A 16,594-nucleotide genomic window follows, 5' to 3' on the forward strand; every position below is an offset into this window, starting at 1 on the left:
TATTCCAAAATAGAATATGGACTGCTCATCAAAATAGGGTGTACTTGGATCATCTATTTGTCTCCACTTCTTGTGTTTCAGAATCAGCCATGTTTACACTTAGAATGAACAGCCCACAGATGGTCAAAAGAACCAAGGGAGAGAAGGGTGTAGTTATAAATTAATAGGTTTGCAAGTAAAAAATACACAAAAGCACACTCAAATAACCAAAATAGTTTATAACTTAAAATTCTTTCACATAAAAAACAGCAAACTATAATTAATGCTTTCTACCCTCTTAGGAAAAGGACATTAAAAAAATGTTGAACATTAAGACATTATATTCCTTACATTTTATTTCTACATTTTACATTTGCTATCTACAATTTCACCAAGATCTATTTCACCTGTCCTTTTGCACTTTGTAATGATTATTCCAGAACTGTACTCAACTGGCATGTAGTAATTGAGCACTTAGAATGTGGCTGGTCCAAACCGAGATGTGCTATAAATGGAAAACTTACCAGCTTTTGGAGAATTGGTATGAAAAAAAGAATGTAAAAATCCAATTTTTATAGTGTTACTTTAAGTGTATTACATAAATTACCAGAATTTCATTTAAAAAATATTTTAAAATGTAGTTACAAGAAAATTTAAAATTACATGTGGTTCACATTATTCTTCTATTGGATAGCAAATGGGCTAGAACATTCGAAAACAAAGTAGCTATGAATTTTATCAGTATCTCCTAGCCCGCTCTCTGCTTTTGGAAATTGAATTGTAAAATAAAAGAATAATCTGGCTACTTTTATGCATACTTTTAATTTTTTATAGTGAACATACATTACGTTTTGGATAGAGAAAGTAAAAATATTCTATTTTTTATAATCTTAAGAGTTACAAAACAAGGACTGGCATTTAATAAGATTCATAGCATAAAAAATTAAAACAATAAATCAAATCCCCCTATTGAGAAGTATATTTTGCACCTTTTATCAGATGCAAAATGAGGCACCTAGAGGTAGGAGTACAAACCTGAGAAAACACTACTTGTACAGAAGTTACAATTCTCATCAAAATGATCACGAAAGTGCCACTACTTAGGTGACTGTTGATGAGAATGTCCAAGCCACCGTGCTCACATTCCTCCCTGTGTTTCTGAGAAAGAGAAGCTGTTTTTCTGGAACCAAGAATTAAGAACACACACTCAATCAATAATGGCAAAGTATGCGCAATTTTGTTTTCTTTCCACATTTAACATATAAGTGAGACCTTTTGCAATAAGTTTCACTAGTTCTAACCATCTGACATAAAGGGACTTGTTCATAAATTATTTAAAATGTGATGAGTTAATGATTTTTGGTGAAATACACCATTAACGCTGCTTTTCTTCCCCCTCATTGCTAAAAGAATAATTTATTTTGAAATGGTGCTTTTGTGTTGTCCTCATTCTGGCAACATAATGGAACGCTTTTTCAAAAGCCTCCTTGTGACAGGGACACCATCCATTATCAGGCCTTTCTGTGAGGTCACATGACATGGGGGTTTCTAGTAATACTCGGGTGCATTCACTTCATCTGCAAAAGCAACCGGCACGACCACCCCCTGCCGGTGCAGCTCCCGGAGAACATCCAATATCGAGTCCAACTCTGTGCGGAACTTGTCCAGCTCACGATTCTTCAACTGTGCAAGTCTTTTCCATTTCTCAATCTCTTTGTTTTGCTTGGTTTCTACTACCTGGTGTGTTTGCTGTATTATCTGCAAATTTAAAAAAATGCCTCATTATTGTTAGGGTTCATAGTGGGGGTGCAGAATATCAACAATCTGAGAGCTCAGATGGGACAATGTAGACTATGGAAAACCGGTTATCTAAATATGTCAGGGTTGGTGATGGACTCACCAAACAGGCTCGCAAGTGAAAATAAGTGGGAACTTTAGTATGTAATTACGATAAAGAGTAAAGGAGTTTAAAGTCTTTTTTTTTTTTTTTTTTGCCGGGGGGGTGGGGAAGAAAAGGGTACCATTTAAAAGGCATCAAATTTCTAATTCTGGAGAGTGAATTCAAACATCCCAATGCTGTTCTTAAGAACAGTACTTGAGATGCAATCAAGACAGGTTTAGGAGTTCCCGTCGTGGCGCAGTGGTTAACGAATCCGACTAGGAACCATGAGGTTGCGGGTTCGATCCCTGCCCTTGCTCAGTGGGTTAAGGATCCGGCGTTGCCGTGAGCTGTGGTGTAGGTTGCAGACGAGGCTCGGATCCCGCGTTGCTGTGGCTCTGGCGTAGGCCGGTGGCTACAGCTCCGATTCAACCCCTAGCCTGGGAACGTCCATATGCCGCGGGAGCGGCCCAAGAAATAGCAACAATAACAACAACAACAACAACAAAAAAGACAAAAAAAAAAAAAAAAAAAAAAAGACAGGTTTAATGCAACACGTGTCACTATAACTGTAAGAATTAGTAAAAGCACACACACCTATCAGGTACCAGGCTTGGTTTTAAGCATTTTATATATGTTAGCATTTAATCCTGCCAACACACTAGGAAATACATTCTATATATTCATCCCATTTTAACAGGTAGGGATATAGCAGGGCAAATAAGTAAGAAAATAATTTGCTGGCGTTCCTGTTGAAGGTCAGCAGATTATGAATCCCACTAGCATGCATGAGGATGTGGGTTTGATCCCTGACCTCGCTCAGTGGGTTAAGGATCCGGCAATGACGTGAGCTGTGGTGTAGGTCACAGACGTGTCTTGGATCCCAATTGCTGTGGCTGTGGTGCAGGCCAGCAGCTGTAGCTCTGATTTGACCTCTAGCCTGGGAACGTCCATATGCCACAGGTGCAGCCCTAAAAAGAATAAAAAAGAAAAGAAAATAATTAGCCCAAGATTCACATAGAACCTGTTGGAGGCAGAATCAGGATTCACACCCAGGCAGGCTAGCTACAGAGCCCCTGCTCTTAACTAACACACTAGACTGTCTTGCTTATGTGGATCAATTTTTTTCAACTGAGAAATGATTGTACCTTGTTCAGTAACTTAAACTTTCTTATAATTTCAAAATACCTTACCATAAGGGAACTGTTAGTCACTGGCATTACAAACCATAGAAAACTAGACATACAAAAACAACTAGTTAGGGCAAAAAACCAATAATGTTTTCTAAACATTATACATGTTGAAGCTCTGAAATAAATTTATAAATTTATAAATTTATAATTCTGCCTGGATACAGAGTAATTTCATAATTCTAAAAAATTTCAAAAATATTCTATAAACAGGTGCTTAAGAGGGATACAAAATGCTGTATTAATTTTCAATTTTAAGTTTTAAACATTGTATTTGAAAACTCTGGATGATTATTATATATTTATATTTGGCATTTAATACTTTAAAAATTATATTCAGACATAATTGATATAAATTGTATAAGTTTAAGCATACAAGGTAATGGTACATGTAAATGCTGTGAAATGATTACAATAAGTTAACATTTGTCACCTCCTAAGTTTCAAAATTTTTTTCCTTGTGATGAAAACTTAACATTTACCTTATGTTAATGTGGTGTATGACACTGATTGATTTGCATATGTTGAGCATGTTGAGCCATCCTTATGAACTTTGGATAAATCTCACTTGGTCGTGGTGTATGATCTTTTTTATATGTTGTTGGATTTGGTTGGCTAAATTTTGTTGAGATTTTTTGTGTCTATATTTATCAGATATTGGCCTGTAATTTTCATTTTTGGCAGTATTCTTGTCTGGTTTTGGTATTAGGGTGATGGTAGCTTCAGAGAATGTCTTTGGGAATGTTCCTTCTTCTTCAGCCTTTTGGAAAAGTTTAAGAAGGATGGGTTTAAGTTCTTTGTATGTTTGGTAGAATTTGTCTGTGAAGCCATCTGGTCCTGGACTCTTGCTTGTAGGGAATGCTTTTATTACACATTCAATTTCACTTCTAGCAATCAGTCTGTTGAATTGATCTAGTTCTTCTTGATTCAGTTTTGGTGGGCTCTAAGTCTCTAGAAAGTTATCCATTTCTTCTAGGTTGTCAAACTTGTTGGCATATGATTGTTCGCAGTATTCTCTTAAAACGCTTTTTTTGTACTTCTGCAGGATACATTGAGATTTCTCTTTTTTCATTTCTTATTTTGTTTACTTGGGTTTTTTCTCTCCTCTTCTTGTTGAGTCTGGCCAGGGGTTGTCAATTTTGTTTACCTTTTCAAAGAACTGGCTGTTGGTTTTGATTTTCTTTTTCTATTATTTTTTGAATCTCTATTTTATTGATTTCCTTTCTGATCTTTATGACTTCCTTCTTTAGGTTTTGTCTGTACTTCTTTTTCTAATTCTTTTTAGGTGGTAGGTTAAATTGTTGATTTGAGATTTTTTTCTTCTTTTCTGAGGAAGACTGTATTGCAATAAACTTTCCTCTAAGAACTGCTTTTGCAGCATCCCATAGATTTTGAATGGTTGTATTTTCATTATCACTTGTCCTGAGGTTTTTAAAAATTTCCCGATTTTCTTGTTGACCCATTGGTTTTTTAATAGCATGTGTTTAGTCTCCATGTACTCATTTCTTTTCCTATGGTTGATTTCTACTTTGACGCCACTGTTGTCAGAGAAGATACTTGAAATAACTTCTATTCTCTTAAATCTGTTGAGGTGAGTTTTGTGCCACAATATGTGGTCAATCCTTGAGAATGTTCCCTGGGCACTTGAAAAGAATATATATTCTTATTTTTGTAGATGTAATGTACTGAAAATGTGAATTAAGTCTATGTATTCTATTGTGTCACTTAGGATCTCTGTTGCCTTATTAACAAAAGAAAAATAAAAAACCACATGATTATCTCAACAGATGCAGAAAAAGCATTTTACAAAATCCAGTATCCATTCATAATAAAAACTCTTATCAAAGTGGGTATAGAGGGAACATACCTTAACATAATAAAAGTCATTTACGACAAACCCACAGCTAATATAATACTTAACAGAGAAAAGCTGAAAGCTAAAATCTGAAACAAGACAAGGATGCCCACTCTCATCACTTTTATTTCACATAGTATTGGAAGTCCTAACCACAGCAATCAGAGAAACAAAAGAATTAAAAGGTATTCGAATTGGAAGAGAAGAGGTAAAAATGTCACTCTATGCAGATGACATGATACTATATATAGAAAATCCTAAGAACTCCACACGAAAACTACTCGAACTGATTAATGAATTCAACAAAGTAGCAGGAATATAAGACTAACATTCAGAAATTGGTTGCATTTCTGTATACTAACAATGAAATATTAGAAAAGGAATATAAAAATATAATACCTTTTAAAATCACAGTCCAAAAAATTAAAATACCTAGGAACAAACCTAACCAAGGAGGTGAAAGACTTACATGCTGAGAACTGTAAAACATTCATCAAGGAAATTAAAGAGGAGTCAAAGAAATGGAAAGACATTTCATGCTCCTGGATTAGAGGAATTAAATAGTTAAAATGGCCATAATACCCAAAACAATCTACAGATTCAATGTGGTCCCTATTAAATTACCTATGACATTTTTCACAGAACTAGAACAAACAATAAAAAAATTTATGTGGAACCATAAATGACCCAGGATTGCCAAAGCAATCCTGAGGGAAAAAAACAAGCAGGAGGAATAATTCTCTCAGACTTCAGACAATACTACAAAGCTATAGCAATCAAGATGATGTGGTACTGGTACAAAAATAGACATACAGACCAATGGAATGGAATAGAGAATCCAAAAATAAACCCAGACGCCTATGGTCAATTAATCTTTGACAAAGGAACCAATAATATGAGAAAAAGTCTCTTCAGCAAGTGGTGCTGGGAAAAATGGACACCTGCCTGTAAATCAATGAAACTAGAATACCCTCATACCATGCACAAAAATAAACTCAAAATGGCTTAAAGACTTAAACATAAGACAAGACACCATCAAACTCCTAGAAGATAACACAGGCAAAACATTCTCTAACTCACCCTTACAAATGTTTTCTCAGGTCAGTCTCCCAAGGCAACAGAAATAAAGGCAAAAATAAACCAATGGGACCTAATCAAACTGACAAGCTTTTGCACAGCAAAGGAAACCATAAAAAAATAAAAAACAAAAAGACAACTTACGGAATGGGAGAAAATAGTTTCAAACAATGCAACTGACAACCAATTAAAAATGGGCAGAAGACCTGAATAGACATTTCTCCAAAGAAGATATACAGATGGCCAACAGGCACATGAAAAAATGCTCAACATCACTGATTATTAGAGAAATGCAAATCAAAACTACAGTGAGGTATCACCTCACACCTGTCAGAATGGCCACCATTAAGTCAACAAATAAACACTGGAGAGGGTATGGAGAAAAGGGAACCTCTTACACTGTTGGTGGGAATGTAAATTGGTACAACCACTATGGAAAACAGTATGGAAATACCTCAGAAAACTAAATACAGTTTAACTACTATATGACCTAGCAATCCCACTCTTGGGCATATATATGGACAAAACTTTCCTTTAAAAAGACATATACACCCATGTGCTCGTAGCAGCACTATTCACAATAGCCAAGACATGGAAACAACCTAAATGTCCATCGACAGATGAATGGATTCAGAAGATGTGGTGTATCTACACAATGGAATACTACTCAGCCACAATGCCATTTGCAGCAACCTGGACAGAACTAAAGACTCTCATACTGAGTGAAGTCAGTCAGAAGGAGAAAAACAAATATCGTATGATATCACTTACATCTGGAATCTAATATATGGCACAAATGAACCTATCTACAGAAAAGGAATAAACCCATGGACTTGGAGAACAGACTCGTGGTTGCCAATGGGGAGAGGGAAGAAGTGGGATGGACTGGGAGTTTGGGGTTAGTAGATGTAAACTATTGCATTTGGAGTGGATAAGCAGTAAGATCCTGCTGTATAGCACAGGAAACTATATATAGTCATGTTGTGATGGAACATGATGGAGGATAATATGAGAAAAAGAATGTATATAATATATATGTGTATGACTGGGTCACTTTGCTGTACAGCAGAAATTGATAGAACACTGTAAATCAACTATAATAGAAAAAATAAAAATCTTAAAGATTTACTTTCTTTAGCAACTTTCAAATATACACATATAGTATTAACTATAGTCATCACGCTGTACATTACATCCCCAGAACTTACTCATCTTGTACTGGAAATTTTAACCTTTTGACCACCTTCACCTAATTCCCTCACAACAACACCCTGCTCCTGGCAACTGCCAATCTGATCTTTGTATCTGTTTGGTTTCTTAGAGTCCACACCTAAGATCATAGAGGATTTGTATTTCTCTGTGTGACAGCATGAAACCCTCAAGGCCCATCCATATTGCTGCAAGTGGCAGAATTTCCCTTTTTGCAGCTAAATACCACTCCATTGTATGTATATACATCACATTTTCTTTATTCATTCATCCACTGATGGACACTTATGTTATTTTCCATGTATTGGCTGATGTGAATAATGCTGCACTGAACATGGGCTGCACCAGTGTATGTTCCCACCAACAGTGCACAGGGTTCCTTTTTCTCCATGTTCTAAAGGATACTTGTTATTTTTATCTTTTTGATGATAGCTCATTGTGGGTTTGATTTGCATTTCCCTATTGATTGGTGTTTTTGAGCCTATTTTCATTTAGCTGATGGCTACTTAAATATCTTCTTTGGAATACTGTGTGTGTATTCAGGTCCTTTGCCCAATTAAGGTTTGTGGGTTTTTTTTTTTTTTTTTTGCTGCTGAGTTGTATGAGTCCCTTGGATATTTTGGATATCAACCCTTATCAGATACGTGGTTTCTAAATATTTTCTCCCATTTCACAGGTTACCTTTTCATTATGTTGATTTCTTTGGTTGTGCAGATGTTATGTCAGTTTGATGTACCTTTTTTTTTTTTTTTTTTTTTTTTTTTGTCTTTTTAGGGCTGCACCCATAGCATATAGAAGTTCCCAGGCTAGGGGTCGAATTGGAGCTGCAGCTGCTGGCCTACACCATAGTAACAGCAATGCAGGATCCGAGCCATGTCTGAAACCTACACTGCAGCTCAAGGCAACGCCAGATCCTTAACCCACTGACCAAAGCCAGGGAACAAGCTCGTGTCCTCAAGGAAACTAATCGGGTTTGTTACTGCTGAGCCATGATGGGAACTCCTTTGTCCCATTTGTTTTTTATTTTGTTGTTTATGCTTTAGGTATCATAGCCAGAAAGGATCTATGTCAAGACACATGTCAAGGAGCATTTTCTTTATATTTTCTTCTAGGAGTTTTATGGTTTCAAGTCTTATATTTAGGTCTTTAATCAATTTAGAGTAAATTTTTGTGAGTGGTATTAGGGGTCTAGTTTCAGTCTTCTGCATGTGAATATCCAATTTTCATGGAACCATTCATAGAGAACCCTGTCTTTTCTCCACTGAGTATTCTTGGCTATCTTACCAAATATGTATGCATGGATTTATTTCTGGGCTCTTGATCTGTTCCATTGCTCTATGTGTCTGTTTTTAATACCAGGATCATACTGCTTTGGTTACTATAGCTTTGTAATATAGTTTAAAAGTAGGAAGTGAGATGCTTCCAGTTTCGTTCTTTCTTAGGACTGCTTTGACTATTCATAATTTTTTGTGGTTCCAGATGACTTTTCCAAAATTGTAAAAAATGCCATTGTGTATGGTCAGGCCACTCAAGATGGCTGTTCTCTGTACATCCCCTGCTCAACCACTGCCTACTTCATCTACACTCACATGACTGACCTTCCTACAGACTTGCCCCAGACCCCAGCTAGTGATTCTTTTAACTTTTAGATCAGAACATCTCCACCATGATAGCTTATCTAAAGGGTGGTGAGGGGTGTACTCCTCTGCTGGTTTCCCTGGTAACTGATGAGCTAACCTGATGTCAATTCCCCCATAACTGGTAACCTCTTTTCTCCCCAGGAGTGAGGATTGCCATCATGGCCTGCTTGCAGTCTGCAGCACACAGTGGGGTGTTGCTCCAGGACCTTGCTTCAGACCTGTAAGTTCTCCCATGTATTAAACCATTCATGTTTCTGTTGCTGAATTTGGATTTTCTCTTTGGTCTTGAAGCTGGGAAAGTACAAAACTTGTAGGCCTGTGTGATACAGCCAACACTTAGAATCTTGACAGGGGATCGTGTTGAATCTATAGATGGCTTTGGACATTTCAACAATATTAATTCTTGTAATCTATGAACATTGAATGTCTTTCTATTTGTATCTCATTTCTTTCATCAGTGTCTTATAGTTTTCAGTGTACAGACCTTTTTACCTCCTTAGATAAATTTATTTCCAAGTATTCTAATGTTTCTGATGTACAAAGGATAGTTTTATTTTTTAGATCATCTGTTGTTAGCATATATAATAATTACTGGTTTTTGTATACTGATTTGGGTATCATGCAACTTTATTGAATTCACTGACTAACCAGTTTTTTGGAGTCTTTAGAATTTTCTCTATAAAATCACGTTATTCACAAATAGAGACAATTTCACTTCTTTCCAGTTCTGATGCCTTTCTTTGTCTTGCCTGATTGTTCTGGCTAAGGCTTCTAGTACTATGCTGAATAGGAGCTGTGAGAATGAGCACCCCTGTCTTATTCCTGTCTTAGCAGAAAAGGTTCCAACCTCTCACCACTGAATATGATGTTAGCTATAGTCTTGTTTTACACATGTATATATGTATTTATAGCCAGCTGCACCTGCAGCATATGGAATTTCCTGGACTAGGGGTCAAATCAGAGCTGCAGCTGAGGCCTGTGCCATAACCACGAGATCTGAGCCACATCTGCAACATATGCCACAGCTTAAGGCAACACTGGCTCCTTAACACACCAGTAAGGCCAGGGTTTGAACTCTATCTTCAGAGATGAGACTATCCTGGGTCCTTAATCCACTGAGCCACAATGGGAACTCCTGTAGTCTTGTTATACAGAGCATTTTTTTATGTTATGGTACATTCCTTTTATTCCTAATTTGCTGAGCATTTTTATCATGAATGAGAGTGTTCTATTTTGATAAATGCTCTTTCTACGTCTATTGAGGTGATCAAATAAGTTTTACTTTCACTCAGTTAATGTGATGTATCACATTTATTGATTTGCACATGCTGTGTCATCCCTGCATCCCAGGGATGAATCCCACTTGATAATGGTGTGTGATCATTTTAATGTGCTGTTGAATTTGATTTGCTACTATATATATATATTTTATGTATGTTTAAGAACTTTGCACCTATATTCATCAGAGAAAGAGGTCTATAGTTTTCTTGAAGTTTTTTCTGGCTTTGGTATCAGGGTAATGCTGGCCTTGTAAAATGAGTTTGAGAGTGTTCCCTCTTTTACTTTCTGGAAGAGTTTGAGAAGGACTGGTATTAATTCTTTAAAAATCTGATAGAATTCAACAGTGGAGCCATCTGTTCCTGGAATTTTCTTTGTTGGGAGTATTTGATTACTGATGGTCTCCTTACTAGTATGATCTTTTCAAGATTTTCTATGATTCAGTCTTGGTAAGTTGTATGCTTTCAGCAATTTATCAATTTCCTCTAAGTTGTTCAGTTTGTAGGCATTTAGTTGTTCACAGTAGTCTCCTATGATCTGCTGCACTTCTGCGATATCAGTTACAATGTCTCCCCTTTCATTTATAATTTTAAGTCCTCTTTTTTTTTCTTGGTTAGTCTAGCTAAAGATTTGTTAATTTTATTTATCATTTTAAAGAAACAACTCTTTTTTTGGTTAACATTTCCCTATTCTTTTCATTTATTTCTGCTCTCATCTTTATTTCCTTCCTTCTGTTAACTTTGGGCTTAGTTTGTTGTTCTTCTTTTACTTCCCTGAGGCATAAAGTTAGGTTTTTAAATCTTTTCTTTTTTCTTGATATATACATTTATCACTATAACTTTCCCTCTTAGAAATGCTTTTGTTGTATTTTATTAGTTTTGGTATGTTGCATTTCAAGTTTCATTTATCTCAAGACACTTTTCTATTTTCCTTTCAAGTCTTTGGTCTTTGGTTATTAGGAATGTGTTGTGTAAGTTCTATGTACTTGTCAAACTTCCAGTTTTCCTCCTGATGATTTTTAGTTATCATTTTGATAAGAAAAGGTATTTGATCAGATAAAATACTTGCTATGATTTCAATTTTCTGAGGTTTGTCACCTTCTTTTGTGGCCTAACATATGATCTACCCTAGGAAATGTTTCTTGTGTACTTGATAAGAATATACTGCTGCTGTTAGTGGGAATGTTAGCAGGAATGTAATGTATATATCTATTAGATCATTCTTTCTGCAGTATTATTCCAATCCTATTGTTTCCTTCCACTGTTGGGATGAGGTGCTAAAGTCCCCAACTATTATGGTGTTGCTTTTTATACCTCTCCTTTTAGTTGTTGGTGTTTGTTTTATATATTTAGTTGCTCTGATGTTGGATACATAAATATTTATGTGGTATATCTTAAGGATGGATTGAGTGCTTTATCATTACATAATTATCTTCTCTGTTTCTTTCAGTAATTTTTAGCTTAAAGTTTATTTTGTCTGATGTAACTATAGCTATTCATGCTTTCTTTTGGTCACCATTTGCTTAAAATCTTTTCCCATCCCTTTACTCTCAGTCTATGTATGCTCTTAATAAAGTGAGTCTCTTGTAGGTAGCATATTGTTTGAATACTACTTTTTGTCCATCTAGCAATTCTATCATTTTGAATGGAGAATTTAATCCATTTATATTTGAAGTAATTAATGATAGATAAGAACTTACTATTGCCATTTTGTGGTTTTCTGACTGTTTTGGAGATCCTTGCTTTTTAACATTTCCATTCTTTTGTGAATTGATGATTTTTTTGTGTTATGCTTTGACTCCTTCAGCATAATCTTGTGTATAACTATTAAAGGTTATTCCTTTATAGTTACCATGAGGCTTACATAAGATGTTATACATTTATAACATCCTATTTTAAGTTGATAAAAACTTAACTTCAATGGCAGACCTATTATATTAAGTGAAGTGAAATAAAGCAGAGAAAGACACAATCGATATCATTTCTATGTGGAATCTAAAAAAAAAAATACAGGAGTTCTCATCATGGCTCAGCAGTAACAAACCTGACTAGTATCCATGAGGATCCAGGTTTGATCCCTGGCCTTACTCAGTGGGTTAAGGATCTGGCGTTGTCATGAGCTTGATCTAGTGTAGCTGTGGCTGTGGCATCGGCTGGCAGCTACAGCTGTTTCGACCCTTTGCCTGGGAACTTCCATATGCCGTGAGTGTGGCCCTAAAATGACAAAGAAACAAACAACCTATTGTGCCACAGCAGAAACTCCAATTTTAGGTTATTGATGTTACAATTTACATATATTAATTTGAAAGGGATCACATTAAATCTGTAAATTGCTGTGGGTGGCATTGATATTTTAACAGTATTAATTCTTCCAATCCAAGAGCATGGGATATCTTCCCATGTTTTGGATCATCTTTCACCTCCTTGGTCAGGTTTATTCCCAGGTTTTTTCTCTGTGTGTGTGTGTGTGAGATTTTAAAGGATTATCTTCTTTTTTACATTCCCTTTCTGCTTTCTGCATTCCCACCGTTAGTACACAGAAATGCAACTGCTATCTAAATGTTAATCTTGTATCCTGCTACTTTGCTCAATTCATTTATCAGATCTGGTAGTTTTTGTGTGGAGTCCTTAGAATTTTCTATATATAGTATCATGTCATCTGCACACAGTGACAATTTTACTTTTCCCTTCCAATTTGAATACCTTTCATTTCTTTTTCTCACCTGACTGCTGTGACTATGACTTCCAGTACTATGTTGAATAAAAGTGATGAGAGTGGGCCTACTTATCTTGTTTGAGATTTTAGTAGGAAGGCTTTTAGCTTTTCTCTGTTGAGTATTATACTGGCTGTGTATGTGTTATAAATAACCATTATATGGGAAGCACCTGGTTGCAGGGCCCTCAACAATAGAGATGAGCCCCAGGAAAGTGGGGGCAATGAGTCGTACCCAGGCACAAGCCCCTTGGGTGTGGCAGGTGATGCCTGGTTGTGGGGCCCTCAGCAGTGGTGGGCCATGCACACTCCCAGGAAGGCAGCAGTGGCTGATGCCTGGTTGTAGGACCCTTGGCAGTGGCAGGGGGCTGCACCCACCTCTGAAGTCTGAGATGGCTGCTACAGCTTGTGCCTGCCCCCGTAGCCCACGCAAGTGGTGCCCTTCTGCCTGAGAGCTCACACTCATGGAAAAATAAATTCTTATGGCAGTTCTACCCCCTTCTATTGCACTCCCCAGCAATGGCGCCCTACTTTTCTGCTGGGTCCAGGCCTCCTCCCGCATTCCTTTGGCTGTGGCATACCACACCTAGCCCCTCAGGTTGTTTCTATGCAGCCAACCTTAGTCCTCTCCCTGGGTCTGATCTCTGAAGCCTGAGCTTCAGCACCCAGACCCCACCTGTCCCAGCAGATGAGTGTGTCAGTGTCTCAGGCTGGGGTGCACTGGGCAGTGACACTCACTAATCTGTGCAGCTCTTTCCCCACTTTGCCCTTCTCAGACCAGCTGCTGTGCTTTTCTCCAGGTCTTTGAAGTTCCCCTTTTGCTCTGGCTGATATCCCCACCAGTCAAGGAGCTTCCTAGTGTGCAGAAACCTTCCTTCTTTCACAGCTTCCTCCCAGGGCTGCTCGTTCTGAGCTGATTTCTTTTTCTCTCTTCTCTCCTTTTGTCCTACTCAGTCGTGTTGAAGCTTTTGGCCCTTTTCTAAGTCTGAGTTCTTCGGTCAGCATTCAATAGATATCCTGTAAGAAGTGTTCTATATAGATTTTTTTTAAAAAATGTATTTGTGGGAGGTGAGTTCCACATCCTACTCCTCTGCCATCTTGATCTGATCTTCCACAGTTTGTAACTTATCTTGTCTGTCTTTTAAGAAACTATTGTAGGAGTTCCCGTCGTGGCGCAGTGGTTAACGAATCCGACTAGGAACCATGAGGTTGAGGGTTCGGTCCCTGCCCTTGCTCAGAGGGTTAAGGATCCGGCATTGCCGTGAGCTGTGGTGTAGGTTGCAGACGCGGCTCGGATCCTGCGTTGCTGTGGCTCTGGCGTAGGCTGGGGGCTACAGCTCCGATTTGACCCCTAGTCTGGGAACCTCCATATGCCGTGGAAGCGGCCCAAAGAAATAGCAAAAAGACAAAAAAAAAATAAAATTAAATAAAATTAAAAAATTAAAAAAAAAAACTATTGTAGTTACATTTTGCATTCTACCCTTCACACTAGCTTTATAAGTGACTAACCTACCACCCTTACAACATTATTCTGAATATTACTATATATTTACCTTTGCTAGTGATACTCTTTCATATGTTGTCTTGTTACTAATTAATGCCCTTTTGTTTCAAGCTTAAAGATGTCCTTTTAACATTCTTACAAGTTTGGTCTAGTGGTACTTAAATTTTTTAGCTTTTTCTTGTCTGGAAAACTCTCTCCATCAAGTCTGGATATGCTATTTTTGCTTGGAAGGTTTATTCTTTCAGCACTTTGACTATGTCATACCACTCCCTTCTGGCCTGTAAAGTTTCTGCGGAAAAATCTGGCGATAGTCTTATGGGGGTTCCTGTATATTACAAGTTGTTTTTCACATGCTCTTTAAGATTCTCTCCTTGTCCTCAGCTTTTGACAATTATAATGTGTCTTTTTGTAGGTCTCTTTGGGTTTATCTTAAGCATCCTGGATTTTGTTTCCTTCTCCAGGTTATGGAAGTTTTTAGCCATTATTTCTTCAAACAGTTTTCGGTTCCTCTCTCTTTTCTCTTACTGGGAACCCTATAATGCAAATGTTGATCTATTGATCTATTTCACTTTTTTTCTCATGTTTTCTTTTTGTTGCTCTGATTGGGTGATTTTCACTGCCCTGTGTCTGAATTCACCGATCCTTTCTTCTGCTACATCTAGTCTGCTGCTGAACACCTCTGTTTGTATTTTTCAGTAATTGTATTCTTCAGCTCTGTGATTTATATTTGGTATTTTCTTTAATTTATATCATTTTGTAGAAACTCCCACTTTGTTCATCCATTCTTCTCCAGAGCTCAGGGACCATCTTTATACATGTTATTTTAACCACTTTATCAGGTAAATCACAAATCTCCATTTCATGAAGGTCTTTTTCTGATGTTTTGTATTGTTCTTTCCTTTGGAACATATTTCTCTGCTCCTTCATTTTCCTTGACTCTTTAAGTTGGTTTCTATGCATTAGATAAGACAGTCACCTCTTCCAGTTTTGAAGGAGGGTCTTGTGAAAGAGATGAACCTACTGTTCAATTTTTCCCTAGTTCTTGGTTCTTTTGGAAACTTTTGTGATTGTCTACACAGTCCATTTTATTTTTAGTGGCTTCAGTAGTTGTTGGTGCGTCAAGACTTTTCAACATACCAAAGGGGAAGACCTAGGTCAGCACCTATATTCAGGTTGATTGGAAGCCAGACTCTTGGGCAGCAGTTTTGAAAATACTGCAGGCATATATATATATATATATGTATATATATATATATATATATATATGTATATATATATACATATATATGTGTATATATATAAAAATATATAAAAAATATATAAAAATATATATATAAAATATATATATAAAATATATGTGTGTGTGTATATATATATATGTATATGTGTGTGTATATATATATATGTATATGTGTGTATATATATATATGTATATGTGTGTATATATATATACATGTATATTTTTATATATATATAAAATCCCTTGGGACCAGAAGCATAAGCCTCACTGGCCATGAGAGCCAGGCAACCTAGAGGTGTCCCCTGAAGGCAGGTATAAAAATAGGGTGCCAAAAGATCTTTTTTTGGGAGATTCTGGCAAGCTATTGTGAGGTAAGAAAGGAGAGTGCAAACATGGCTTCTTGGGCCTCCATTCCCAAAGAATATTTCAGCAGACCTCTACATGTTTCAAGATAGGCAAATAAGCCTCTTTCATAGACAGTCTGTGTGCTTTTCAGCCAGCTGCTCCTGCACTGGGCCCTGAGGTGAGTGAGTATGTGTGTGAAAGCCCTTTAAAAGCTACTTCTCAATTTGCTATAGCTTTGTGGACACAAGAACCACTGGCTTTCAATGTTGAAGGTCTTGGGAGCTCAAATCCTTTTTTTCCTTCAAGGAGAAGGTTGGGGTTTTTAGTTTGCTATTGATTGAGGGTGAGGTTTATGGTTAGACTGTGTCTCATCCTTTCCTACTTACATCGATGTGGGTTTTGTTTCTTGTTCAGCTAGTTTCTGTTCTGAGGAAACCGTTCCATATGCTGTAGATTTAGTGTGTCCATAGCAGGAGGTAAGTTCAGGATCTTCTTATATTGCCTTCTTGAACTGTAACTTGTCTTTGACTTTTTACAATTTAATTATAATGTTTCGGTATAGCCTTTTTTGGGGGTTCAATCTATTTAGAGTCCTTTGGGTTTCATGAATATGAATGTCTGTATCTTTCCCTAGGAGTTTTAGCCATTACTGCTTTATATATACTTTCTGCCCCTTTTTCCTTGAT

General features: G+C 36.9%; 1 protein-coding gene across 8 annotated transcripts in view; it reads right to left on the reverse strand.

Annotated features, from left to right (window-relative positions):
* Nucleotides 1-203: 203 nt before the first annotated feature.
* CEP162 (centrosomal protein 162) overlaps nt 204-16,594 on the reverse strand; it is a 110,831-nt gene continuing 94,440 nt past the window's right edge. For all 8 annotated transcript variants that reach the window (XR_014805263.1, XR_014805262.1, XM_084959356.1 and 5 more), the window contains one exon: nt 204-1,737. Coding sequence is in view for 6 of the 8 variants with exons in the window: in XM_084959356.1 (XP_084815482.1) it covers nt 1,528-1,737 (210 nt within the window). In the remaining 2 variants the exon portion in view is untranslated. The remainder of the gene's footprint in view (nt 1,738-16,594) is intronic.

This window comes from Sus scrofa, chromosome 1 (genome assembly GCF_054392235.1).
Source record: "Sus scrofa isolate SSC_HxYL_T2T_F1_AM1 chromosome 1, Sscrofa_HxYL_maternal_Yorkshire_Landrace_v2.0, whole genome shotgun sequence".
NCBI lineage: Eukaryota > Metazoa > Chordata > Mammalia > Artiodactyla > Suidae > Sus > Sus scrofa.